Source organism: Phalacrocorax aristotelis, chromosome 1 (genome assembly GCF_949628215.1).
Source record: "Phalacrocorax aristotelis chromosome 1, bGulAri2.1, whole genome shotgun sequence".
In the NCBI taxonomy this organism is placed as follows: Eukaryota; Metazoa; Chordata; class Aves; order Suliformes; family Phalacrocoracidae; genus Phalacrocorax; species Phalacrocorax aristotelis.
In genome coordinates, this window is record NC_134276.1 from 191747460 (window position 1) to 191771925 (window position 24466).

The 24466-nt window shown below is 44.7% G+C and overlaps 1 protein-coding gene and 1 long non-coding RNA gene across 3 annotated transcripts in view; one reads left to right on the forward strand and one right to left on the reverse strand.

Annotated features, from left to right (window-relative positions):
- Positions 1 to 10062, reverse strand: part of ANKRD26 (ankyrin repeat domain containing 26) — a 59147-nt gene extending 49085 nt beyond the window's left edge. Inside the window, exons 1-6 of one of the 2 annotated variants that reach the window (XM_075081133.1) lie at positions 9623 to 10062; positions 5694 to 5808; positions 5276 to 5449; positions 5057 to 5163; positions 4403 to 4540; positions 3473 to 3624 (exon numbers count right to left, since the gene is read on the reverse strand). In XM_075081133.1, coding sequence (XP_074937234.1) covers positions 3473 to 3624; positions 4403 to 4540; positions 5057 to 5163; positions 5276 to 5449; positions 5694 to 5808; positions 9623 to 9825 — 889 coding nt within the window. In that variant the 5' untranslated portion in view covers positions 9826 to 10062. The remainder of the gene's footprint in view (positions 1 to 3472; positions 3625 to 4402; positions 4541 to 5056; positions 5164 to 5275; positions 5450 to 5693; positions 5809 to 9622) is intronic. The other variant, XM_075081132.1, reaches the window with a different exon arrangement.
- Positions 10063 to 10079: 17 nt separating this feature from the next.
- Positions 10080 to 13926, forward strand: LOC142051729 (uncharacterized). The gene is made up of 4 exons (XR_012658614.1): positions 10080 to 10166; positions 11607 to 11759; positions 12867 to 12927; positions 13580 to 13926. It is a non-coding gene; the product is annotated as an uncharacterized LOC142051729 (long non-coding RNA).
- The last annotated feature ends 10540 nt before the right edge of the window (positions 13927 to 24466 follow it).

The following is a 24466-nucleotide window of genomic DNA, read 5'->3' on the forward strand; positions in this document are numbered from 1 at the left end:
ATCAACAAAGCTACAGCAATGGGAGAATGTACTGTGACTATCAGCCTACTCTACAGTTATAACTGCTAAAAACAAAAATCAATCACAATCGACAGAACTCTACTCTCAAGAGGCAGTGTCAAACAGCATAACTTAATTTACTTGCTCCATGTAATACACATATTCCAATATTTTTAAATACTGCAACAGATTATCAGAAATCTACTGCCAACTTTACACTGACAACTTGATTAGTCCTCATCTAACACAGACTGCAAATGCAATTCCTTTATGTTTGTACAGTGCTTTATAAAGACAGCGTACTTAAAATCCCTCCCCCTAAGTATCCCCAAAAACCTTAGGTGTCAACAACTAAACTTTGGAGATACACTATGTAGAAATTTTGAAGGAAATCTTGGCTCCACCACCACACAACTTCTAGCCATTATGCTATTTACAGTCACTCGTCTAAAATTACAGTTTAAGCACGTTTGTTATCCCTCACTAAAAAAGCAACCCAGAAACTTGTCTCAAACCAGCTCACCTTAAAAGTTGTGTCAGTTGGTGCCTGATGCAAACATAGGCCCCTCCTACCTCAGTGTGAAGATAAGAGAGTCCTGCTTATATTGATTTGTCTGTGTGGAGCAGTTCATATACAGAAGCTATGCCACTAGCCAGAACGCAGACATGACAAGCAGTCAGGATGAATACCCGGTTCCCCCAGTACTATAGAGCAGGCCACAACTGGACCAAAATGGCATTGACTGGTACGAGTGTCATGCATGTGTGTTTTTGTGCATGTGTGTCTGTGTTGTGGAACAGAAGTTTTAGAACATAAACCATTATTCACCTGCTTTACCCGTCCTACATAGTAAAATGTTATATTTTAAGTCAACAAATGGTGTGGTTCTGTTATTGCAGCTACCTGACACCAAATTTCTTTGTGATAAGGCCATAACATTTGTCTTAGAGCAGAAGAGAGATCTGCTTATATTGATTTTACCAAAAATATATGTAATGGATGTGGCAAAAGGAATCCTATCAAAAACATACACTTAAAGCGTTAAGAAAGGACATCAAGATGGTTTCTCATCCCTTCCCATTTATCTTTTCTTAAGAAGTGATACAGGACAACTTTCCCTGACCTCAGGAAATGTAAATCACACTAAAGCACTCATTTCTCTTCCAAAACCTCTATGATGAGAACCTAACAGTTTCTCTAGGGACTCAGGGAAACACTGAAGGAACAATACACTAATATGCAGTGCAGCAGCTAAAAAAACCCGCAAGTGCAGACATACTAGAAATCTGAATCTTTGCCTTTAGAAAAATTGCATTATTGTTTTTTGCCAAAGAAATTCCAACTTCAACTCTAAAAAGCCTGTCATTCAATATGCTAGGGCTGGAAGCCATTCCTTCAGAGTTTTTGCAAACTTATCTGTGATTAATAAAAAGGTTCATGTTTGGACAAAAAGTAAACATTCAAATAAGCATAAGTCAACTTGCTCATTAGAGGAGAATATTTTGAAAAGTGTGCAACAAGTGCAAAAGCAGCAAAAGGAATAAGAACAACATTGAAGATGCCATAAAAATAGTAAAGAAGAGCAAAAGAAAATAAAATAATTCTGAAGTGGGTGATTCTCTGGTCTCTCAAGATCATCCCAGCTTCTCCTCTAACAGAGGCTTCAAAGGCTTTTACTGCAGCATATCAAAGGGACTCTCAGGACCTGTGTTTTGTGGATGCAAGCCAGAAACTGCAGAATTAATGCCCATAAGTGTTCCCTATATACTACTAATCTCTTGCTCAACATGCTGGGGTCCTCTTTTAAGACACTGGGCACAAGAAGAAAGGGATTCACACTACTCAAGAAAAACAAGCCCTACTAGAAGCAGACTGAGAACAGAGCAGTCTTTCTCCTCCCAAGTCCTTAACCCACATAACATTTTCTTTACATTTACTATGCCTCTTCAAATGAGGATAAGAAATAAAGATGTCCCATAATACTGGGGACTTATATTAGTAGTATTATAATTTTCAAGGAATGGGGCAAATTATTTGTTTCAAGAACCCGTATTTCACTGAGGGTATGTCAGTTTTGGAATCACACAACAGTATTATTCTTCAAGCTACATACTTTAAAATAACCCTCGCCTGTCAGCCATTACAAGGTGGTAGCACAGAAATTATCTACGTGCACAGAAGGCAGTAACAGAGTGCTGTTTGGGTGAAAGCAACATTTTGTTGATTAAACTACCTGTACCAAGGCCTTTCCAAAAGAAGGAAAAAAAAATCTTCCTTCAATCTATAAAGAAACTTTAAAAATCTCTTAACTGGCTCAAAGCAACTGCTCCCAAGTCAAAGGAACAAAGTTTGTTTCTAAATTAAATTCCCATATCTGGGAGGTGTCAATGAGGAAAAATACTCCATGTTTTGCTCATATTTCTTGACACATTTAAAAAAGGAGTAATGAACTGTGTTTGAACACTGTCTGCTGCCCACAGTTTGCCACACAGTTCTGATACAACATGCTTAAAAAAACCAGAAAGAATAAAATCTCCTACTGTAGGGCCTGAGATAAAAAGGACAAGATAATTTTATTAATATTAAAATATCGATTTTCTAAGATTCCTCTAGGGCTGTGTGAACTCAAGCATATACTGGATTCTACAAACTTACTGAAGGAGTCAGTTTTTTGATCACAAGGCAATTTAATTGTTTTTCTAGATCACAAAGTAATATGGATTTTTTTTAAAGTTTATTTCATAAAATTACTGACAGTGGAAGAAAAGCATTATTTCTATTGTAAATCAAACTATGTCCAAGAAGATACAGTATACAAAGACACTGCATTGCTGTTGCTAACAAAGTTACTTTTCCAAGACAATTTTTCCTAAATATTTCTCTATAGCACCTACATGGAAACAATTGTAACTGATGCTGAGAAATAAGATGATTCACCAAAAGGAGCTTAGTCCAGGTGAAACTATTAAAACAAAGAGACACAAACTCAATGGAAATCAACAAGACATGTATCTTCCTGCTAACTTATCTGTTGCTTCCCAACTACAGAAAGATGAACAACATCTACTCAGGATGAACCTACTGCTTTTGCAATTGGATTTTCACAATCTGAATGGCCGTCTATAGGTAAAAGTACACACCTGAAAAACAAAAACACCCTGGTCTAGTTCTTCGCTGTCCCCCTTCTCTCTCATTCTGTAGGGAAACCTATACAGATGGGCAATCTGATGGGCAGAAGGCAACAACCATGTAAGTGGACACATAGCACACAAATCACAGCTGCCTTCACAGCCTGACAGAGCACCTCCAACTAGCAACAAATAAGCACATTCACAAAACTTCTTGTCTTACTCCATCTGATGCCTCTGCTAAAGTCAACGGCAAACACAATAAGCTTTACCAAAACAAACCACCTAAAAGAAAAAGGCTAGTGATTTTCCTCATGAGCTGCTCCATGGTTAAGAATCCTACCTCCTCTGTCCACAGCTGGTGCACCCAATGTAAAGCCAGCAGCTCCTGCCCGGTTAGGAGTGCTAAATACCGTGATGGTGCCTTGTGCACCATCTGCAGAAGCTTCTCCTGTGTTTTCCCAGTCTGCGTAGTCTGCCAGTTGTTTACTAAGACTATACAGAGAAAGAGAGGAAATATATTGGGTAAAAATAACCACATAGTTGCATATACCATTTAATAGAATAGTTAACAGCCACTTATTATCCATCCTACACATATTCATAGCCATATGAATTCATATACTTCTATGTATTTGCTAAGGATAATACACACAGCACTTACTGCATGACTGTTACACATTTCAATATACACTACAGTCATGTTCACTCTATAGATGCATATTCATACCCACAAGGTTATGAACTCCTGCTTGGTACATTTTTTTCAGCCTAGCTTTTAAGCACACATAACCACCTTAGAGAAAGAACACCCACAGGTACAAAGCTATGCATAAGAGGAGTAAAACTGCTTAAGATTTTAACCAAAGGGGTATCAGTTAGATCTGTGAAACAAAAGGCTGCTAGTTCCTGGTTGTTGTAGTGAAAGTCAGTAAGGGCAATGGTGTTGGTCTGGGGAGAGGGTTTACATGCATTTCAGCTTGCTAAGTTCCACCTCTGGATAACTGCAGGCTACAGACATTTTTTAGAGTTTATACTGGACAGATGTGAGCTTAGCAACAAAACTTGAGATATAAGAGCATTCTGGGTGGAAATTTTCCTCAACTTCCAAATTAACTCTAGACACAGGAATGCTGCATATCAGAAGACTTCATTGAGCACAGCTTCAAGACAGATCTCAACACACCACTAAACCTTGGTGCTGTTACCAAAAGTGTTCAAAAGCTACACTGATAACTGTCAACTTATTCTAACGATAAACTTTAAAATTTACCTAGAATATCCATGAATAACAGCATAATCCTCAGCTGTCCATCCATTAGCGTCTTTATGGGAAACATCAGCACCATAGCGAAGAAGAACCTTTATTAAGTTAAGCTCCCCACCAGAAGCAGCAGTCATAAGTGGGGTTCTGAAAAATCCAAAATACGATATGAAATAGATCATTTTACACAGACACTGCAGTTATTTTTAGTCCTGTTTGCTCTCTACTTTAAAATGAACAGAAGAAAAAGCGGTTTTCATTAAGTATTAAAAGCAACAATGAAATGGGACAGGGAGCCAAAACAATTAAATGTTCAATCTTTATATGTTTAGATAAAGCTTCTACATAGACAATGCTTACATACAAACTATGCTGCTATGCAGAAGGGGGTTTTCCAAATTGAGGCACTGAATGTGCTAAGCTAATGGCACTTTCCCTGCCAGGTGGGCCACCACAGACAATGCCTTCTTGCAATCCTCAATGCGAAAAGCATCCACTGAGGCACGACAGCAGCCAAGTGTAGACCTGCTTTCACAAGTCACACAGAAGTAGCTCCTTCTGTGTGGCTCCCTGTTTTTTTTTCAGAGCTCATTCCCATGCCTCTCATCAATCCAACCCAAGGAATACTAGAGACACCCATGCAGAGTTTTTACAAACCCCCACCTTTCACACTGATCTCGAGCATGCACGTCAGCTCCTTTCTTAAGAAGAAACTCCGCCATCTCTTCGTGATGTTCAGAGATAGCAAGAATAAGTGGGGTATATCCCTCCTGAAAGGACAGATGAATACATCAAGTTAAAAGTTAAAGTCAAAAACACCTTAAAGACAAGCGTTAATGCAACTTTTTGAAAAAAACTTCCTTAACATATATAAAAGTTTACCTTATTCTGGGCATCAATATTGGCATTATGCTCAACTAACAGCCCCGCTACAGATGTATTAGGAGATAGGACAGCAAGGTGAAGGGCAGTGTTGCCATCTACATCTGCCAGATTCGGGTCAGCACCATGCTCTAGCAGAATAGCCACACATTTTTCTTGCTGGCACTGTACTGCCTGGGAACAACACACAAAATGGAAAAAATTCCAGCATTCGCATTTCACTCTGCTACAACTGCCCCAGCTTCTGCATGCTGGAAAATAAAAGCACATTCAGAGATTAGCTAACATATGCCTATTGCACACTAATTACAATATGCATGTTTCTACACAGGTCTGTGTAAAGAATCCTGCAAGATACAGATCATTTAGTGCATAATCAATAAGCTCCACTTGCAAGAACATAACATATTCCACATACCTTCATCAGCGGTGACCTGTTATCATTGTCCAAAAGATTTAGCTTACACTTGTTTTCTACTAGATATGTAACAACATCCACATGGCCGTTCGCACAAGCGAGATGCAGAGGTGTCCTAAAAATTAAATATATTAAATTAACGGAGACAGACAATGAAAAAAATCATTACAGGCTGAGATAAATGGATATGGCCACAAGTTTCACTTTGCAAAATGCAAGCTTAAGAAAAGATTTCATATGCCATTACCAGTAACAGCAGTTGCACACCAAATGCCTGAGGCTGGCTAGCAAAAACCCTCCACAGCATCCGCTTAGTAAGGTGACATTTCCTTTACTGTAGAACTGAATCTGCAAAGATTCCTGTGCCCAGGCATTGGTCACTGCCTCCAACAGGACTACACACATGCCACAGCAACAGACTCCAAAGCTTGGCAATCTAAGGTCTATGGCAAGTAAACATCTAAGTTTCATGATCGTTCACATGCCAGAAGTGTATCAGAGATGTAGGAGATGGGTTTTATAGCAAGAATGTTACTGTTTCCCTGCACTTCGAGAATTTGCTTTTTCCTCTAGCTTGTTTACTACTGCAGCGAACACAAGAACACACTTACACCAAAGTACCTCTGATAACAACCAGACAAACCAGAGAGCAGCACACTGTAATCCTGACTACAGGAAAGTAATGTTTGACCTTCCTGACATGTATAACTATCATAATATAAAAAGCCTACTACAGAGGAAGTCCTTTCCAAGGAGGGAGTACTGTGTTTCCACAACACATGACTAGCATAAGAAAATTAAACTTTTTTCTTCAAGTTAAAGCCTTGCCAGGAAGAAAAGGGCTCCTTCAAACCACAGGACATATTAGGTCTGACGTCAGTTAACCAGTCTATTTGTACCCAAAGACACAATCACCCAGAAAGTCCTTTCATGTGCTTCCCCCTGAATCACAGGCACAAAGCAGCACAAGATTTGCTCTATGCAGCAAAGTGCCTGCTGCTCTGCAGGAGACCTGTCCCAACAGACAAGCTAGAAAACAGCCAGTACCTTCCTCCCTTGAAGGTGATGCAATAAAAATCCTGCAGTTCCTCAAGAACTGAGGGATATGCCAACACTAGTTCTGAGCCACATCACTGTGGGTAGGTCCTTCTCCTCAACCAAGCTTGCAATTGTTTTGGTACCTGGCTGACAGACAGGAGCACAGCAGCTCACTGGCTAGGTGGGGGTGGGGATAGAAAGGGAGTGGTACCCAAATGCAGTGACATGAGATGCAGACACACAGCAATTTGTAATGCAGATACTTCTAGTTACAGGGCAGCCTCCTCCATGGCAACAAGGATGAGGACAAGAAAAACACAAAACTTCAAAGAACTTGTAATTTCTTGCTACAGACAGAGAACAGACTGAAGCATCAACAGAAGGGTCCCTCAAGAGCAACTACAATCACTTTTTGAGAAATTTCCAATAAGTATGCAGGATCCTTCACCTCTGAAGAAATGACTGATATCTGAAAGCTAACCAGAACCGGTTATGAAAGAGTTCCTGACCATCTACAAGCTGCTACTACCAAGCACTAGGAAGTATGACAAATCTGAAGGTCACTATCAGCTTTCCAAACTGAAAAGCCTCTGCTTCTCCTTCTGCCACAGTCCTATTCTGGAAGAGAACTGCTGATGCCTGAGTAGCTGCAAAACAAGCCCACTGGGAGACCACAGGGAAACAGCAGGCTGGCTGCATGCACTTCCAAGAGCACTTGAGCTGATGACCCAGCAGCTACAACCTAAGTAATGAAAACCTCTAGAGTTCACTCTGACAGGCATCTGACAGGGTAAATCTCTCTTAGCGATTAGCTCTGACCCCGGATTCATGACTAGCTGGCACTGTGCCTACACTGCTTCCAACTCTCTGCTGAGTTTTGCCCATGCCTTTCAGCAAGGCTGAAGGCTTTGCTTAGATCACCTCTGAAAAACTGTCTGTTCCAAACTAATACCATCCCAAGTGCATTTTTTTGGAAGGTCCTGTAGGCTACAGGACCAACTCTATGGAAAGGGCCTGTAGATGTGGTACTTGCTACATCCCTGGTGCAGGACTTTACTTCTAGAAATCCTAAGGAGCAGAGCTGAGATATTCATATGAACAATGCACACACTTTAGCCATTACTACCCCCATTTCCTATTATTTATATCTATTTCCAACTATGTCAACTCTTCTGGTCCCTGGAAGACACAATGAAGCTCTGAAACACAATTGCATCTGGTGGTCATTTATGACATTTATCACACCCACAAGCACTAAGGGGGCATAGGTGGGCCTGCAACCCTCATGACTAGTATAATGTGCAGGGGCTACAGTAAGCAGGCAGACTGTCCACCAAATTCCTCTCAGGTAAGCTTTTCAGCACTGGGCGTTGTCATGCCAAAACCATCGAAGTGCTCTATTGTATGTACACTGCCTTGTCTCTTGGGTTTTTTAGTGTGTTACTTTATTTGTCCAGTTTTAACACTGATAACAGCATGACACACAGAGGTAAACCTTTCCAGAGGCTTCCAGAAACAAAGCTTTCTAGACAAGATGAACTTAAAATGCAAAAACTAGCCAAAATTCATACCAGGGTCTGCTAAGACCTGATGACTGACTGAATCAGCCACTGTGAAAGAGAAGGTAGTAACAAAAAAAGAGAAACATTCAGCAGCTCTTTCCATAAATGTCATCGGGGACCTTGACTCAGGCAGCTGGAGTATGCACAAAACCCACTCAATCCACCTTAAACTGTGTCCCCCATCTCCAGCAGCATAAACAAGTACTGACTGGCAACACTCTGGCACACAACCCACATTACTAAAGTACATGCTTACCGTGCTCTCCTTGTGCCTCCTACAAATCTAGGCAGTTTCAGGTGTTTTCAGGACAATTAGCTAGCTGGCTGCAAAGTCCAGTCTTCAGGCAGCCTAGGAAGCTGAGCTACTCTGATAAAACCAGCATATCTTCAGAGTATCATGAAAGTTTTGACTCAGAGTCTTTTCAGAAAAAGGCATTGAAGGGTTGACCCATACAAGACCCAAAAACTTCAGCTGATTCCCTTTTGCTTATGATGGACCACTAGGAGCTATGCTGCAGCCCAGGGCTTCTTCTTGATACACAATTGCCAAGTACTTGCTGTACTTAACTCAAAAACCCACACAGTAACACCTGCCAGAAGCAGCAGCTTCTCCTGCAAGTCACTGCTAAGATCTTCCAATCCGAGGTACTGATTAGCTGTACCAAAAGCCTCTGAGCAAACAACTAGCTAAAATCAGACTGTTGCTTTGGCTGCCATATCACTGTCACAAAAGGCACATCAGGCAACTGTGTGTGCAGTATCAGCATACAACACATTTACTCTGCACTATAACTCTTTCCTAACTGCAGTGCCTACCTCTCTTAAGTTATCCCCTGTTCGCAGCTCAACTACTAAACCTGCACACTGAGCCCTCAAAGATGCACAGAGATGCATGTGATTGCACTCTGACTTCAAAGCATGGCTGTTGGAGAACGGCCGTGAGGCTCCCCCTGCAACCCGCCTTTGCCAGGCTGCAGCCAGCTCCCCTCCACTCCCGCGCCCCCACGCGAGGCAATACGGCTCCGGGAATGAGGGGGCTGAGAAGGCCGGTGCAAAACGGGTAAGGCGGCAGTGCCAGGCCGCGGTCGGGGGTTTCTGGCAGTACAAGCCCGATTCCCACACCCAGCCGAGAGCCCAGCTCAGCTGCGGAGCCGGTCCTGCCGCCCCCCGCGACGAACGCGGCTGGTCGCCCCCAGCTCCTGGAGCCGCCGGGAGCCGCCCCCCGCCCGTTGGTGCTCCCTCCCCTCGCCGCCCCGCCTCATCCCGCCCGCCAGTGCCCCCCGTTACCGCCCCGCCTCGTCCCGCCCGCCGGTGCCCCCCACCCCTTACCGCTCCGCCTTGTCCCGCCCGTCGATGCCGTACTTCTTCAGCCCCTGCCGCACCTGGGCCAGGTCGCCGCTGGCGGCCCCGCGGTGCAGCTTGCCCAGATCCTTCTGCCGGAGCTCATAGGCCCCGGCAGGGGAAGGCAGGGAGGCGCTGCCGGAGGGCGGCTGCCCCTTTCTCTTCCTCCCGAACCCGAAGATCCTCTTCATCCCGCGGCGGGGGCGCGGGCACGGTCCCGCCTTAGAGAAGCGGCGGCAGGAGGCACCGGGTGGGCTGTGCCGGGCCCCGGGCGGGGGCAGAGGAGCGGAGCGCCCAGCAGCGGCCGCGGCCCCGGCCCGGCTGGAGCGGAGCGCCGGCAGCCCGCTGGAAGGGTCGCGCTCCCCGATGACAGCGGCAGCCCTCGGGCCGCCGCCTCCACACAACTGCGAACCCCGCGCAGGCGCCGTTGCGTGGCGACGGATGAGCCCGCGCAGGCGCGACTGCGGCCGGGTCGGGTGCGTTATGGAGGCGCTTAAATATGAACCGGGACGGCGGCGTACGCGTCTTCGGGGTGAGTTCCCGCTTTGCTCGCGCGAGCCGCTTGTCAGGTGTGTCACGCGGTAGCGATGTCGCTTTCCGCCCCTCAGGCGCCGGGCTGCGGCGGTGGGAGGTGACAGGCCCGGGGGGTTGTGCACCCCGCGCGGTGCTGGGTGTCGCTGCCGTGAAGCTCTCGGGGGGCGGGTTGGTGTCCCTGGCAGCAACAATTCTCCGCCGGCCCCCGGCGGGGTCTGCGCTGCTCGTCCTAATTTGCTTCAAAGCAAATGGCACAAACTGGGAGAGCGTGTGTAGCGCAGAACAAGAAAACCTCTTAAAGGAGTTACGGACAAAATAATTATCTGACGAAATTCGTGTCCTGGTTTATTTAGCAGGGCTGCTTGAGTGCTGGGTGAATGGATGCCAGAGGAACAGACAGCAAGGATTAATATAGTAGGAAATGGGATGGAGGGAGATATCATCTAGTTACATGCCTTACCCACGACAGAATCAGAAAGTTACTTTGCAGTGAATGTGGCCGAGTTGGCACCGCCACAAAACTGCACAAACACTGTACAAAAACGTGGTACAGAAATCAAAAGGCAGGCCACGCCTTTGGCATAGATAAGTTGGGAATCATTCTCAACGTTGTCCTGCTACAGTGCTGCCGCTAGGTACGCAGTTCTGATTGGTAAAACCTTACTATAAGATACCATATGATTTTGGGGTAATGCTGTAGTAGAGTATACCCTAGGTAACTGCCAGAACACTTCTTCCTGTCTTTAGGAACTGCTTCTTGCATATGAATTTGTGAAAAATGGAGAGATGACAAACAAAACCTAATTAAAACAGAAGAACACGTTTCACTATGATTAGCAGTGAAAATAGTTATCGCTACAGAAGAGGAATATAGTGCCGCTTTTTAGGGAGGAGATTCAGCTCTTTGAAATGTCTTCTTCTCCGTCATGACTAATAATAGTACAGTTATTAAAACCTTCATTTTTGTCTCCAGAATGAATCTTCACAGCTTTATCAAGCCTGTTTGCTTCTGGCAGTGTTCTCTTGTATCAAAGTGGCTGATGTGCAGTCACTTTCATTAGTTGATTCTCAGTGGATTAGAAGTGTTATATGGTTTCAGACCTGATCGCTAGAAGGAAGTGCTAAAATAATATATATAATATATATATTATATATACTATATATTATATATATAAATAATAATATATATAATTATATATAATATATATTATATATATAATAATTATTAAAAAAGAAAAGACAGAAAACCCTTTTGCTGAAACCACAGCTAAGTAAATTCAGTTTGCAAAACCTAATTTTATGAGTATTGGGAAATGGCTATGAGTAGCAAGTTATGAGTAGCAAGTTAGAGAGTATCTCTGCAATCAGTCTGACTGTTTAATGGAGAAACGGAGAGCCAAATTCCTTTTGTTAATTGGGTATATTTGTTTTCTTCCAGACATCTTAGAAGAAAGGCAGGATTTAATTTACAAGATGGCAATATAGAGTAATCACAATCCATCTCTACGCACTTTCCAGGAGGAAGTATTTCTGCTGAAATCCTTTTTCAAGTGGACACATGCTCAGTCACAAAAACTTTTGGTTTTTACAGGTCAGTCCCCAACCAAGACCAGGAGACCCTACAGTTCTTGTCAAGTGCCAAACATTTCAGAATGGTATCAGTAAAAACCCCTTGTGATCAGTGAGTCAGCTTGCGCTGGTAGGGACTTTGGTAGCAGGTTGAAATATAGTGTAATGCTTTGAAGATAAGAGGGTGCTGATGGGGCCTGTGGATATAGTCATGTGAGCACAACAGGAACTGTTCATTCATTATTAGCCAAAAAAGATGCAAAAAGAATAGCTAGTATCTATTACTAAAATGATTATCAGTTGTTTGTATTAATTTTTGCCAACTTTTTGATCTTCATTCATACCATTTCTTAAACTTCTTAGGCTCATGGGTGATGTGGAACATGCCCAGATTTTTGGTTTCAGTTTTAATCCATTCCTATTTTTTATTTTTAGTAGTTCCTTTTTTATTTGGTTGGGTTTGTGGTTTTTTTTTTGTTGGTTTTTTTGTTTGTTTGTTTGTTTGTTTGGGTTTTTTTAAGATGTTGGTATTTCCTAATGTGTTGCTTTGCCCTTTCAGTGTGTTCTATGTAGTTTATCTATAGCTTTCTCTCAGTACCATCTAGTAACTTGTTTCTATTCCTGTCTGCATGAAATGTTCCATCCCTGTTCTGATGCCCTGCATAAGACCTGTGTACCACGGGAAGATTTCCAAATACAGCTTAAGTGTGGCTTAAGTGTTGCATAAGCTGTGGTATTCAAGTTAGTCTGCTAAAGGTACACCTTTCCTTCCACTTCATTCACTGTAGCTGGATAATTTAGCTCACAGTCTTGTACCACTGACATCCAAAGTGGCAGTCTAAAATTCCACTTTTCCAACCTGTATTTTCCCCCTATTAAATCATTGTATTTTGTTTACCAAGAAGGAAAAACTGCAGTAAAGACTTGTAGGGCTGATAACCATGTGGCTCTAATCATCTGGTTTAGTACACCTGCTTTGCAATTGCTGCATTGATAGGAGGGGTGGAACAGTCAGAAAAGCTGTCTAGGAAGATTGCATTTCGTGGCATTGCTTGCTCTGAGGCTTTGAAGAGAACTGGGTGGTTACACGCATCCTGCAGGCAGTGACTGTAACTGCTTTTGTGTCTAGGTGGAGAGCTGGAGCTGTGATGGTGCTTCTGGTGTGCCACATCTGGAGGCCTGTACAGTCGGTGGGTATGCTGAGTCGAATGGTGGCAGTTTTACTTGTTCCCAGTCCAGTCTGACACTCACACCATATCCCATGCACATGTGCACACAGTAGGATTAACAGCTAGCTTTCTATTGAGAATGTGGAATGGATTTCTTCTGGATTCCTCTAAGTGATGAACAAGAAATGTTCTTTTCAAGATAGTAAAAGAGTTATTTGTAACAGAAGAGACTTTCTAGCATATTCAGAACCACATAGATTCACTGGCTTACACTTTTTGGGCAAGCATATGCATATTGTGTACCTCTATACAGTTATCATTCAAATGGACAGAGTGTGTTGTTGTGGAGCCAGGTAGATCATAATTGGATTTATTAGGTTTAGTTACATTTTAGCTGAGAACAAAGCACAATAAAAGTTTTGTCTGCCTTCTTTTAATTAAACTACTTACAAATTATAAAGCATAAGAAAGTGAGAAATGTCTGCTAAAAGTAGGACTGTAATTCACTGAGAATTTATTTAAATTCCCAAGGGAACAGAGGGTAGCATTCCTACTGATGTGGTTATTCTCAACATTTTTTAAAAATTCTGACCTATGAGTGTACCCTGCTACTAAAAATGGTTTGTTTGTTGTTTTTTTTTCTTACATTTAATTGAAATTTCCTGTGTTTCAGATTTCAGTTTGTGGGCATTACTTCTCAGCCTGTCACTGGATGCCAAAAGGCTGCTGTTCTTCTTTACTCCTCCCTTCCTCCCTAATCGATAAGATTCTCCCTGGAGCCTTCCCAAATGAAATTCATTACAAAAAGCTCTTTACTACCTTGAAGCCTCTCCTGTTCTCATACCAAGAAGCAACAGACAAACGGTTTCATTGCTTGTGACTCATTTTTCTTTCCAGTCTATTGATCGTCCTGAAAAATGCTGAATGTCCAGAATCCAACCGCATGAAGATTTTACATACCAGTTCAATGTGAAGTGTATCAGTGATTTCAGTGATGTTAGTAAAATTATTTGAGCTACAGTGCTTTGTTGGGTCAGAGCTGTGGCTGGGTGTGGTTGGGTTTGGTGCATCCTCATAGCTGATGTAACACATCGGATATTCTGAGTCTACAGTGCTTGTATCATACCCCTGCCCAGAGGTGTTCACGAGCACGGATAATTTGTGGGAAACATTCTGCTGGAGAGGTATGGGGACCTTACTCATTCCAGTGATGGACCACCTTAGCAAATTACAGAGTAGGCAGAAAGTTAATGATGTATTTGTTATTTGGTTTGTTGGCTGCTGAAATGCATAGTGTTTGTGCTTAGAGTTTGTGTCAGCTGTTTTTCAGATGATGATAAACTTGAATTTGGAACAGGCTTAGACATAAATTTCAGTTGCTATTGAGGGAGAGAACCATATTAGTTCCCAGCAAAGTGCCCTGAAAGCTTCAGCTGGTAAATGGTTTTTCTATGAGCCTCACATACTGATTACTAGTTTTCTTTTTAAAGTTCAGGCTAGCTTAAATTTCTTGAAGGGCTGAGAGTTTCTAAAATTATTTTGCACACTTAACGTTTAAAATCAAACCAGCATCAGACAAAAAGAAACCGATCCCAAATCAAAACACAAATTCAAGTTATTTGCTTGGGTATTGCATAGTCTACGATCAGGCTGCTAAGCAGCCAGATTTCATCAGCTTATGTGTTGTCATAGAGCTTACTGCTGCTTCTTATGTCGTTTGCCTTTATTAGGAGTTTACAGTACTGTTGCTCCTAAGCAGAGCTCTCATTCTCAATTATGTGAAGAACAGGTGCAATTTATTGTTTGAATAAATTTGGTATCTTTGAAAGGCCATTTTGGTTTTACAGCCCAGATATTCACTACTATACATAACTGTAAAGGGTGTTCACCTGGAGAGGAGGTGGAACATTATTTCAGTATGTTTTTGCCAAGTGTGCTTTGGTGTATGTGTGAAGAGTGATTTGTCAAAGTTGCAATGCCTATCTTCATGCATTTGAGGAGATGAGGACTGAGTAGGTGGACTTCTGTAGCTGGTTGTTTCCTAGGTAGACCTGGAATGTGGTGGTTCTTCTCTACTTCCAGGTCTTGAACAGTGCTGTAGGAAACAGGAGTCCAAAAAATACAAAAATGTGGCTGCATGTCAGATTGTGGCAAGCTGAATGAATCTAATTATAGGCATATCACTGCAGCTGTAAACAGAAAACACTGAGAATAGAACAACTCCACTTGACACTCAAGTGTTTTAATATAGCTGGTGTCAGTTGGTGACCAACCAGTGTCAACTGGGGTCCACTCACTCTGTCTGAGGCTGTGGCATTATTTTGGCAGTAGCTGAGAAATTGCCACTCCTTACTGCTTGCTGCTTTCCTCGTGCTGCCTTCTGCATTGGCCTGACAAAAGCATGGTGGAAAACTGATTCGGCTGAGATACTAATTCCTTTCTGCTGGAGCATTTCCACAATTCTGGTTCAGCATGTAGCAGCACAGGCTCCTGTACTGGTCCACAGCAGAGAAGTCATAAACTGATGGCAGGAGGGGTATTAGCATGAGGACAGATACTTTGGCACTGCCACCCAGAGGTTGGCCACTGACCAGTGCTTCTGGGGGACTATCTCAGCAGCTCAGAAGGTGCACAGATGAGATGAAGAAGAAATGGTTGGGGAAGTGGAGAAGTTCCAAAAAGTTCTTTCCTCATAACCTGTCTTTAGAAATCAAGATTTCCTTGGCTAAATCTGGCCAATCCTCAGTGGTGGCATCATGCCTCACAATGTGACTTTGTCTAAGAAAGTTGTTCTCATCTTTGTCTTTGTGCTTGCAGATGTTGAATACATTTTGCAATTCTTTTGTTCATTGCATGTAGTCAAATGAAGACTACAATTAAAGCTAAGATTAGGCCAGACTTAGGCAAATGGCTCATTGCATTGGGCAGGAGGTGTAACTGAATAAAATCAGGCCTGCAACTTGAAAGGTTAGGATCACTGGACATATTTCCCGATTTATTTTGTATGTAAGAAAAAGCTGCTGAAAATAGGATTTTATCCAAATTTATCTGGCCAGTCTTAGGGTAGTACATTAGACACAGCTCTGCTGTTACCAAGAGGTGCTGTGTGTGGGCAGATCTGATGTGCCCAATGAGCTATGAAGACCCGTGCATCCATGCTGTGCATTCTCTGTCTTCCAGGCCTCAGAAGCCTCCCCTGACTACCATGGCCACTCTGAGATCATCAGGAGTGGGCCCACAGTGACACTGGACATGGACTTCCAAGTGAAGGAATTGAATAAACTTCTTTTTACCTCCTCACCCCCTACCCCGTTGTAACTGCTCTCAGCTCCCGTTGCGCCACATGCCAACACGGAATTGCTGCTCTGCTGCTGCTCCACCAGCCAAGAACTTTTCCCTCTCACTGACAAGGCAGCAGCACAGAGCACTTTAGGAACAAAGCTGAAAAGAGGTCATGTCCCAGTCGATCACAATGAGAACACAAAGTGAAGGCCAAGATATTCTGCACCTGCTTTCTCTGTGGAGAGATGCTAGAAAGTACCAAACGCTGAACTTCCCTTTGACCGCTCTGGTGCGGGCTGGAGAAATTTCTTAACGTCTTTTCCCTTTGTGGGCTACCAATCGGTCAGCTCCCCATGGGATCAAAACCTGTGGGATTTGCCAGTGTTTCATGGCTACGAGAAGCTCACCCACTGCCTTCTGCCTGGACCACAAGAAGTATTGCTGTAACATACAGAGGATCCTGGGAACTGATGTTTAGCCATACCTCAACTCTAGTCCACACCAGACCTTAACACGGTTGTGCTTCAAGCCTAGCCAGCGCCAGAAGAAATGGACACAGATGCATGCTGGCCATTTGCCTGGCCTCCAGGACAGGCTGAAGATGCGGCTGTGAACTGAGCTGAAGTGAGCAGAGGAGAGCTTTTGCTCAGACTTAGGGCTTTGCTTCTCTTTCACCTTCGAAGTTGTCAGCATAACTGATTTTCACACAGACTGAGGACAGAGAGAGAGTCTTAACTGCCTGCCTAGGGAGAAAGCCCGAATCAGTCTTGGAAGAATATGACTTTCCTCACCCATAGCAGCGAGGTCCAAAGAACTTAAATTTTTTAACAAACATAGCAGTTCTCCTAAAATATCATGACAGTTCTAGCAGTCGTCACGATTTTGCAGCAACCAGACAGGTTCTCTTCTGTGCTAGAGGCATGTGGAAGGAATAAGAGGGTACAGCAACGTGAACAGGGAGGGGAGAAGCAAAGCCAGCAGGGGGAACAGAAGAAAACAAAGACACGTACTGGATTACAAAGTTTGTTAAATACCAAGTTGGAACAAAATACTTGAAATTAAATGCAGGGTGCTAGCAGCACAAAACGGTTGTCTTCCTGCCCAAGTGGTGGCTGTGGATCCTTTTCCTCGCTGCCTGGCCACTCCAGGCCCTGAGTTAGTGGGTGGAAGGGAAACGCTTCATCTCAGCATAACTCCTCTGTGTTTTCTGGAACTGGGACTTCTCTGCTCCAGCATTTTCTGATTGGTAACGATGTCGCCTCCTCTGCTGTGAAAATAGGGAAAAGCAGTTGACTCATTCTACAATACCACCTTCTAAACACGAACATAGCTCTGATACATGGCTGCTTTAGCAACAGATCTCAGTAATGACTGGAGAAGTAGATAAAAGGTGACACGCTACTGAACAGCCAGAGCAACGTCAAAAGCCCTTCTGGGAACTCTACTCCTGGGTCCCCATGACAAGGGAAAGAAACACTGAGACAACTACCAGCGAGCAATAAGTTTCAGAACTTTTTCCTGCATCACCTGACCGCATTGTGCCCTGGGAATCAACGACACCGTTTAGAAAAGCAAAACCTGAACTGCCACCTGCTCAGCTGGTGCCTAAGACAGGGCTCAAGGGGTGATCTTGGGCAAAGCCAACTTAATAGGGTTGTTCTGAGATATGGCCGTGTTACTTCCTTCTCTTCCTGAGGAGGAGTTCATCTGTCAGACCGAGGAGATGCTGCCACAGCCTTGAGCTGCAGCCCAGCCTGTGCTGGGCCTCCCTGCTCTCAGCCCTGACCCTCACCCATGGACGTAATGTCCTGGTTGGATTGCGGACCTGCGCGTCCCCATGGACTGGCCTGGTGATTTGCCCTCTTGGTTGGGCCCGCTTACTGTCACTGGACCTGTTCTGCTCTTCTTGCTGAGGGCCTGTGGGACTGTTCCCTGGCCCGTGAGGTCATGGACCCTGCCAGCCTTGCTACAGCTCTCGGATCGCCCTTGCAAATGTGCCTTTGCAGATACCAAACTGCACATTCATTGTTCCCCATGAAGACAACTACAACAGTGTTTATCATCATCTACTACTACTGCAACAACAGAAGGAACATCAGGAAGAGAACAGGTGATTGACTATACCAAAAACAGATAGGAAAAAGGTTATACACGTCTCAGAAGAAAGAATAAACCTGGACAACCAAAAGAAAATCCCCAAGAGAACCCCAAACAAACTAGGGCTCACCTTTGTTCTCAATCTGCCAATTTCATTGACTAGTTCAGAGCAGCTGTTCTTCATTTCTCCCTGTAAACTGAGCTGGGACTCCATCTCTCTCTTCTCATACACGCTTAATTCCTTCGTAGTTCTGCTCAGAAGCCTGCTTAACCTACACAGCAAATTAATCAAGGAAACAATGAAGCAAGGAACGACCGGCCTTTTTCACATACTCTCACGTAAACAGTGCAGACATGGCTCGCTTCATCTTCAGCATGCTTGGTGCAGCAGGAATTGCTGAGAAAAGCCAGCATTCCCATGCCACAGGTGTCTTGGTATGGTCCAGATTTTGCCTAAAAGGAGTAATAAAGTACCTCCTTCCCCTAGAACTGCAGGGCAACCTGTACTTGCAGTTTGTTTGGCAGGTATTGAAAACTATAGGCTCATGCACAGAAGTGCCTTGCAAGAACTAACAGGAGGCTTGAATTTGCTCACAAACGGCTACGTATGCCTGTTTTTATGTTGAAGTCCAATAAGGCTTGGCTTCTACTCAGGGATACCTCTTCACCGTACTAAAAAGTCGTACCTCTCACAGTCTTTCTGCAGTTCGAAGTTTATTCTCAGTTCTTCACACAGATGCAATTCGTCTATGCATATCCCCTCTACCAGCTTCCTCACTTGCTGTCCTTTACTGTCATGCTTTCAAGATAGAAAAGGTACATGACACACAGAGCGTAGGAACAATATTGACGTGCAGTACGTGCAGCTAGCGTTCTCCACAGAGAAGCTGCAGTACTTCTCTATCTGTTGCCTCCTGCATGACCCCCAAATGATGAGTTACTCAGTGCCTGAATGGCAGGAATAACAGAGCAAGCCGAGCGTTTACAAACTGGACAAAAAGGTGAACATGGTTCTCCTGGGTATTGGCTAGGTGTCTGGAGAGTTTTCTGGGCTCACCTGTTCCAAGAGTTCAGCCTTTGCCCTGCCACTCTGACCAACACGCTCTTCGAGGTGGGATCCTGACTTCAATTGCTCTTCCCACGTGCTGTGCAATTCCTTTGATGTCAGGGCCAGCATGTTCTGCTTTTGCACCTGTGAAAGCAACAGTGGCAAGAGGGAAAACTAAGGTGACCAGGAAGACAACACTGCAATAGAAAGCAGTAACTTAAATGGACACGGGGATAAGCTCTCCTCTCCCCATCCAAGATCTATGGTTAAGGTTAATGCGGAGTGTAAAACACACCTCAGGAAGCATAACCAAGAACAGCAATTGAAGCTGGTGGAAAGAATGACGCTCTAGAAGTGACAGGTAATGCAGTTCATAGTAATACATACTTCATAATACAATAATTTCTCGCGTGCCTGCCGCTAGAAAATACCCTACCCTCTCTGCTTCTGTAACAGCTGTATGTCTTCTGAGAGGAAGAAAATGCTCTGCCCGCTACTGTACAGCGTCACCTCACCTAATTATTCTTTACCTCAGCCCCCTGCGTGGCGGATGGAACCAGCGCCCATTCACAGGTGGGAAAGGAGGCTAACGTGGTCTCAAGGGCAAGCTGTGACAAAGCTGCTAAGGTAACATGGATGTCCCAAGTCCCGTCTCCTCTCTCAGCTTTCAAACACAGGTCTCCCTCCTGCCCACAACATCCATCCGATACACCGTCTGTCGTGGTTTAACCCTGCTAGGCAGCTAAACACCACACAGACGCTCGCTCACCTCCCCCCCGCCGGCCTGATGGGGGTGAGCATTGGCAGGGTAAGAGTGTGACAACTTGTGGGTTGAGATAAAGACATAGGTTTCATAGGTAAAGCTAAAGCTGCATGCGCGAGCAAAGCAAAATAAGGAATTTGTGCAATACTTCCCATCGGCAGGCAGTTTTTCAGCCACTTCCTGGAAAACAGGACTTCATCACATGTAATGGTTACTTGGAAAGACAAATGCCCTATCTCCAAACGTCCCTGATTCTTACGGCTCCATCTTTTATTGGTGAGCATGACGTCACATGGGATCGTCTTTTGGAGTCAGCTGTCCTGGCTGTGCCCCCCTGCTCCAGCTTCCTGTGCACCCCCAGCCTACTTGCTGGTGGGGCAGTATGAGAAACGGAAAAGGCCTTGACACTGTGCAAGCACTGTTCAGCAATAACTAAATCATCCCAGTGTTGTTAACGCTGTTCTCATCACAAAGTCAGAACATAGCACCAGACAAGCTACTATGAAGAAAATGAACTAGTACGAAATCCTTGCCTTTTACAGCATTAAGTAGGACTTGCTATAGTAGCATGGGAAAACTCTCAAAACCAGAAGGCTGGGGAGTGGACCAGGCCGTTTTCTGAGCAGCCTTTATTCAGAAGAACGCAGGAACTGAGGTCCCCGTGGCTCTCCAGGAAAACCTCATCTTAAAATTTTCCCGCAGAAGCAGTGAACTAGGCTCAGGAAATCACAAGAAGGGAAGTTTATGAGCAGCTTACTGAGGCAGAGGCTTGCAGGTCTCTCTGAAGGGCTTCAATCCTATTGCTTTGTTGCTGGACTGTGGCTTCCAATCTGGCATTTTCAATTTCAAGGCTTAAAGAGAAATACAGGTCTAATTATGGAAATGCCCCAGAGCACCAAGTCTGAAAGAACAGTGTGAAATACCATAATCTAAACAAGGCGCATCCAGCAAAATCGTGTATTAACTTGCTGTGATGCTACAAGGCTCTCCTGTTGTTTTCACACAGTCCCAAAAAGCGACAGGCACCTTGCTTCACTGTGTTATTCTCTTACCGTTGCACGTGTTCCTCCAGTTGTTTTATAGTGGTGTTAGTCCCAGAAGATGCCAACAGGAGGTCCTGCAGTTTCTGGGACGAAGCTATTACTTCTCTTTCCTTATTAACCAAGGCCGTCTGCAAGTCATGAACACAACGCTCGGACTGAAGATGCTGTTCTTCCAGCTGCCGCAGCTGTAAAATCAGAGTAAGAATCCACAGTAGTCAGGTGAGCTTTGACAGAGAGGAGTCAACTGCTGCTGCAGGATTCAAGCACTGCATATATCTGCACGTGGCCTCTCCTCAAGGAACTGTAATCATTTCAAGTACCCACAAACCTTCACTTCTACTAGCAAATGAACACAAACGGTGTTACTTTGTTATTTTTATACTGGCCTCTCCCGTCCCTACATTGGTTTCCTATAGCACAGTTCTAAGCACCGACACGGACCCTCACACCCTTCCAGTGACTCGTGACACTCTTTGTATCCGCTTGTTTGCTCCTCCATTGAAAATGTGACTTAAATAGTTCATCCTTCTCCTACAGCTTCTTCACAGCTCCCTCCCAAGGAGATTTAAGATGATTTTTATTTCAGAGCTCTGAGGCCTCCATGCTTCCATTTTTGAAGAACGCTGCAAAATGTGGTCCCTGCCTCAGAAAGCGGCTTCGAGGTCACTTGCCAGAAGGCTGCTTAAGGCTGGCAAATTACAGCAGGGCCAAAGAAGCAGGAAAGAAAAGATGCAGTGATGCTGCTTTGCGTATACAGTGCAAACACACCACGTACAAGCAAGCTCTGCTTCTTGCTTAGTTCAATCCACGTGGTTCTGACACCTGTACTATTAAAAAAAGCCCAAACCCTAACAGCTCTGTCAAAGTTCCGTCGACCATGAAGAAGGTTCACATTGTTTTACACACTGTGCACCCAAAACAAGGACAATGACCTTCACACATATTTAGGAAGCTACAAAGAAGGAACACCGGCTGTATACAAACAGAAGAATATAAAGAAAGTGTGCAATATCCTGAACAGGGAAGTAGTGCCACAGAGCAGAGGTGAGTTCTGAGAGAGGCCAAACTGCTCTGTTCGTACCTAGCCACCAGAAGGCTGCTCCTAACACACTGCCTTGTCCCTCCAGCTTGTGAGAGGCTTGCCAAAGGGGCAGCTGCGTTTATCACCAGGGAGGGGAGGAAGGAGAAAGGATGTTGCTGCAATGCTACCCCAGAGCCTGAACAGGAGCTTCTGCTGTGGGGCTGAGGAGCGAGATTGTCTCTTACTTGCAAGAGAAACCAGTTGGCTTTTTGATGATTCAGGTAACACTACCTTGTGCTCTGGAGGAGGAAGGGGGGGCCACCTGGCTGAAGGTTTAATGAGTTATAACAAGGGACCGTTGTTAACTTCCTCAGATCTCTCTCCTACTGGCTCCCAGAATACTGTTTTGCCCTTTTTCATGATGTACAGGAAGGAACAGCCCAGGTTTATTCCTCCACTGACAACCTTTCCGTACCTCAGCTTCAACCCTGTCCAATTCCTTTTGCAAGCACAGCTTGTCTTCCTCCAGGTCGCTGTTGTAGCGCATAGTCACTTCCAGTGAAGCTTCTGCCATAGATTGCTTTTTCAGAGCATCGGCAAGCTTCTGCTGCAGCTGTGTGACCCAGTCCTAAAGAAATGTTGTTACGTGAGCATGAAGAATGTGATAAGAACATGAGAACACGGGGTGTGATTTTTACTTCTTAAGTTACATAATTAGGTCAGTCTTCAGAGGGAATTCAAAGATAAGAAATTATGTTCGCTACCAGCAGGCACCTGCAGAACTGATGACCTCTCTCTGTCTTTCTCAGCCCGAGCACCTCCAAGCTACCAGGGGGAAGCAGGGGGAAACATCACTGCTTCTATACTGTACTAGAAATGAAACTCAAGGGCCAGTTGCTATGAGACCCAGGTCACTAGGGTGTCCTGCCTTTGTCCCAGTCCTAAATGAAGAGCTGGCCTGGAGCGCAAGTATTGCAAGGGCCCCCAGTAGCAAGTGTGTGGTGGGAGCAGCAGCAGAGGTCAGTGAGCCCAGAGGGAAATAATCCCCAAAGCAAGTGAACAATGGGGGACCCCGCTATGTCCCTCACAGAAAGTACCTCAAAATCCCCAGGAGGTTCAGTATCTTCCTCCTGCTCTGCTCCTCCCCATGACAGGGCACCTGAAAAGGAGGTAAGAAGCGACACACTGTGTTTCCCTCACTCTGCTTTTTCCCCATCATCCAAGCCCGGCATCTGAAAGACGAGGAACGGTTCTACTACAGGCCACAGCGATTTTCCTCACCGGCTCTTCCGCAGTTAAGGATCGTACCTCCTCTGTCCTGAGCAAGCGCAGCCCATGTGTAGTCGGCAGTCCTCACAGGGCAGGAGCCGCTGAGAACTGCCTTGCCTGCCGCACCACCTGCAGAAGATTCTTCCGTGTCTTCACCGTCCATGCTTTCCGTCAGTAGCTCTCTAAGGTCATAAACAGAAAGAGAGGAAACGGGATTGGTAAAAACAACCACATCTTTGCCTACATGCTTGACTAGGACAGCAACAGCCATTCCTGGCCCTGCCTCTGCCTTTTCGTTGCCAACTGAGAAACCGTAACACAACCCCCTCCACACACCTTACTCTTGCACTACCATTACATGACGAAATACTCACCGCAGGCACGTTCGTTCTCTAGATGCATATTGGTATCTGTGAATCACTTTGGCTCGGCAGCTACAGTCTAAACTTATAAAGAAACTCTCCATAGGGAGCACTACAAATATGAACATTCACATCTAACTGCAAGGGTGCTACGTCTGCAGGATGCTACATTAGTGCTGTGCCTATTCACGTCAAGCCAGCCTATGGTCTCCTCAAACGCTGTCGTGACTTGGAAGGACTTTTTTTCCTAGAGTAACACCCATCAACCCATCAAACGTGCTTTGTTCCTAAAGCTGTTTAGATGCCAAAGTTTACCCAGATGCCTTTCCCTCCAGCTTCCCATTGATACAGGCTAACAGACTAGGGCAGGGGGAGAAGACATGAAGCAGGTGTTTAGTGACAGGTGGTTTTGGGCAGATGCGTATGAGCAAGACAAAGCATGCCCCTAGGGGTAATGTAGTGCTTTTATCTGGCTACCACCGTGAGGAAAAAGGGCTATCGTCTTCATCCTAGCTTTTAAGCATACATAACGGCCTTCAAGAAGGAATGCCCATGGGTGCAAAGCTACGCGCAAGCAGATCCCCACAAGCAGGAACAAAAGGCAGGTAGTCCCTGGGCAGTAGGGTTACATAGAGCTTAGCAACAGATGCAGGGATTCTAAGAGAGTGCTGTGGG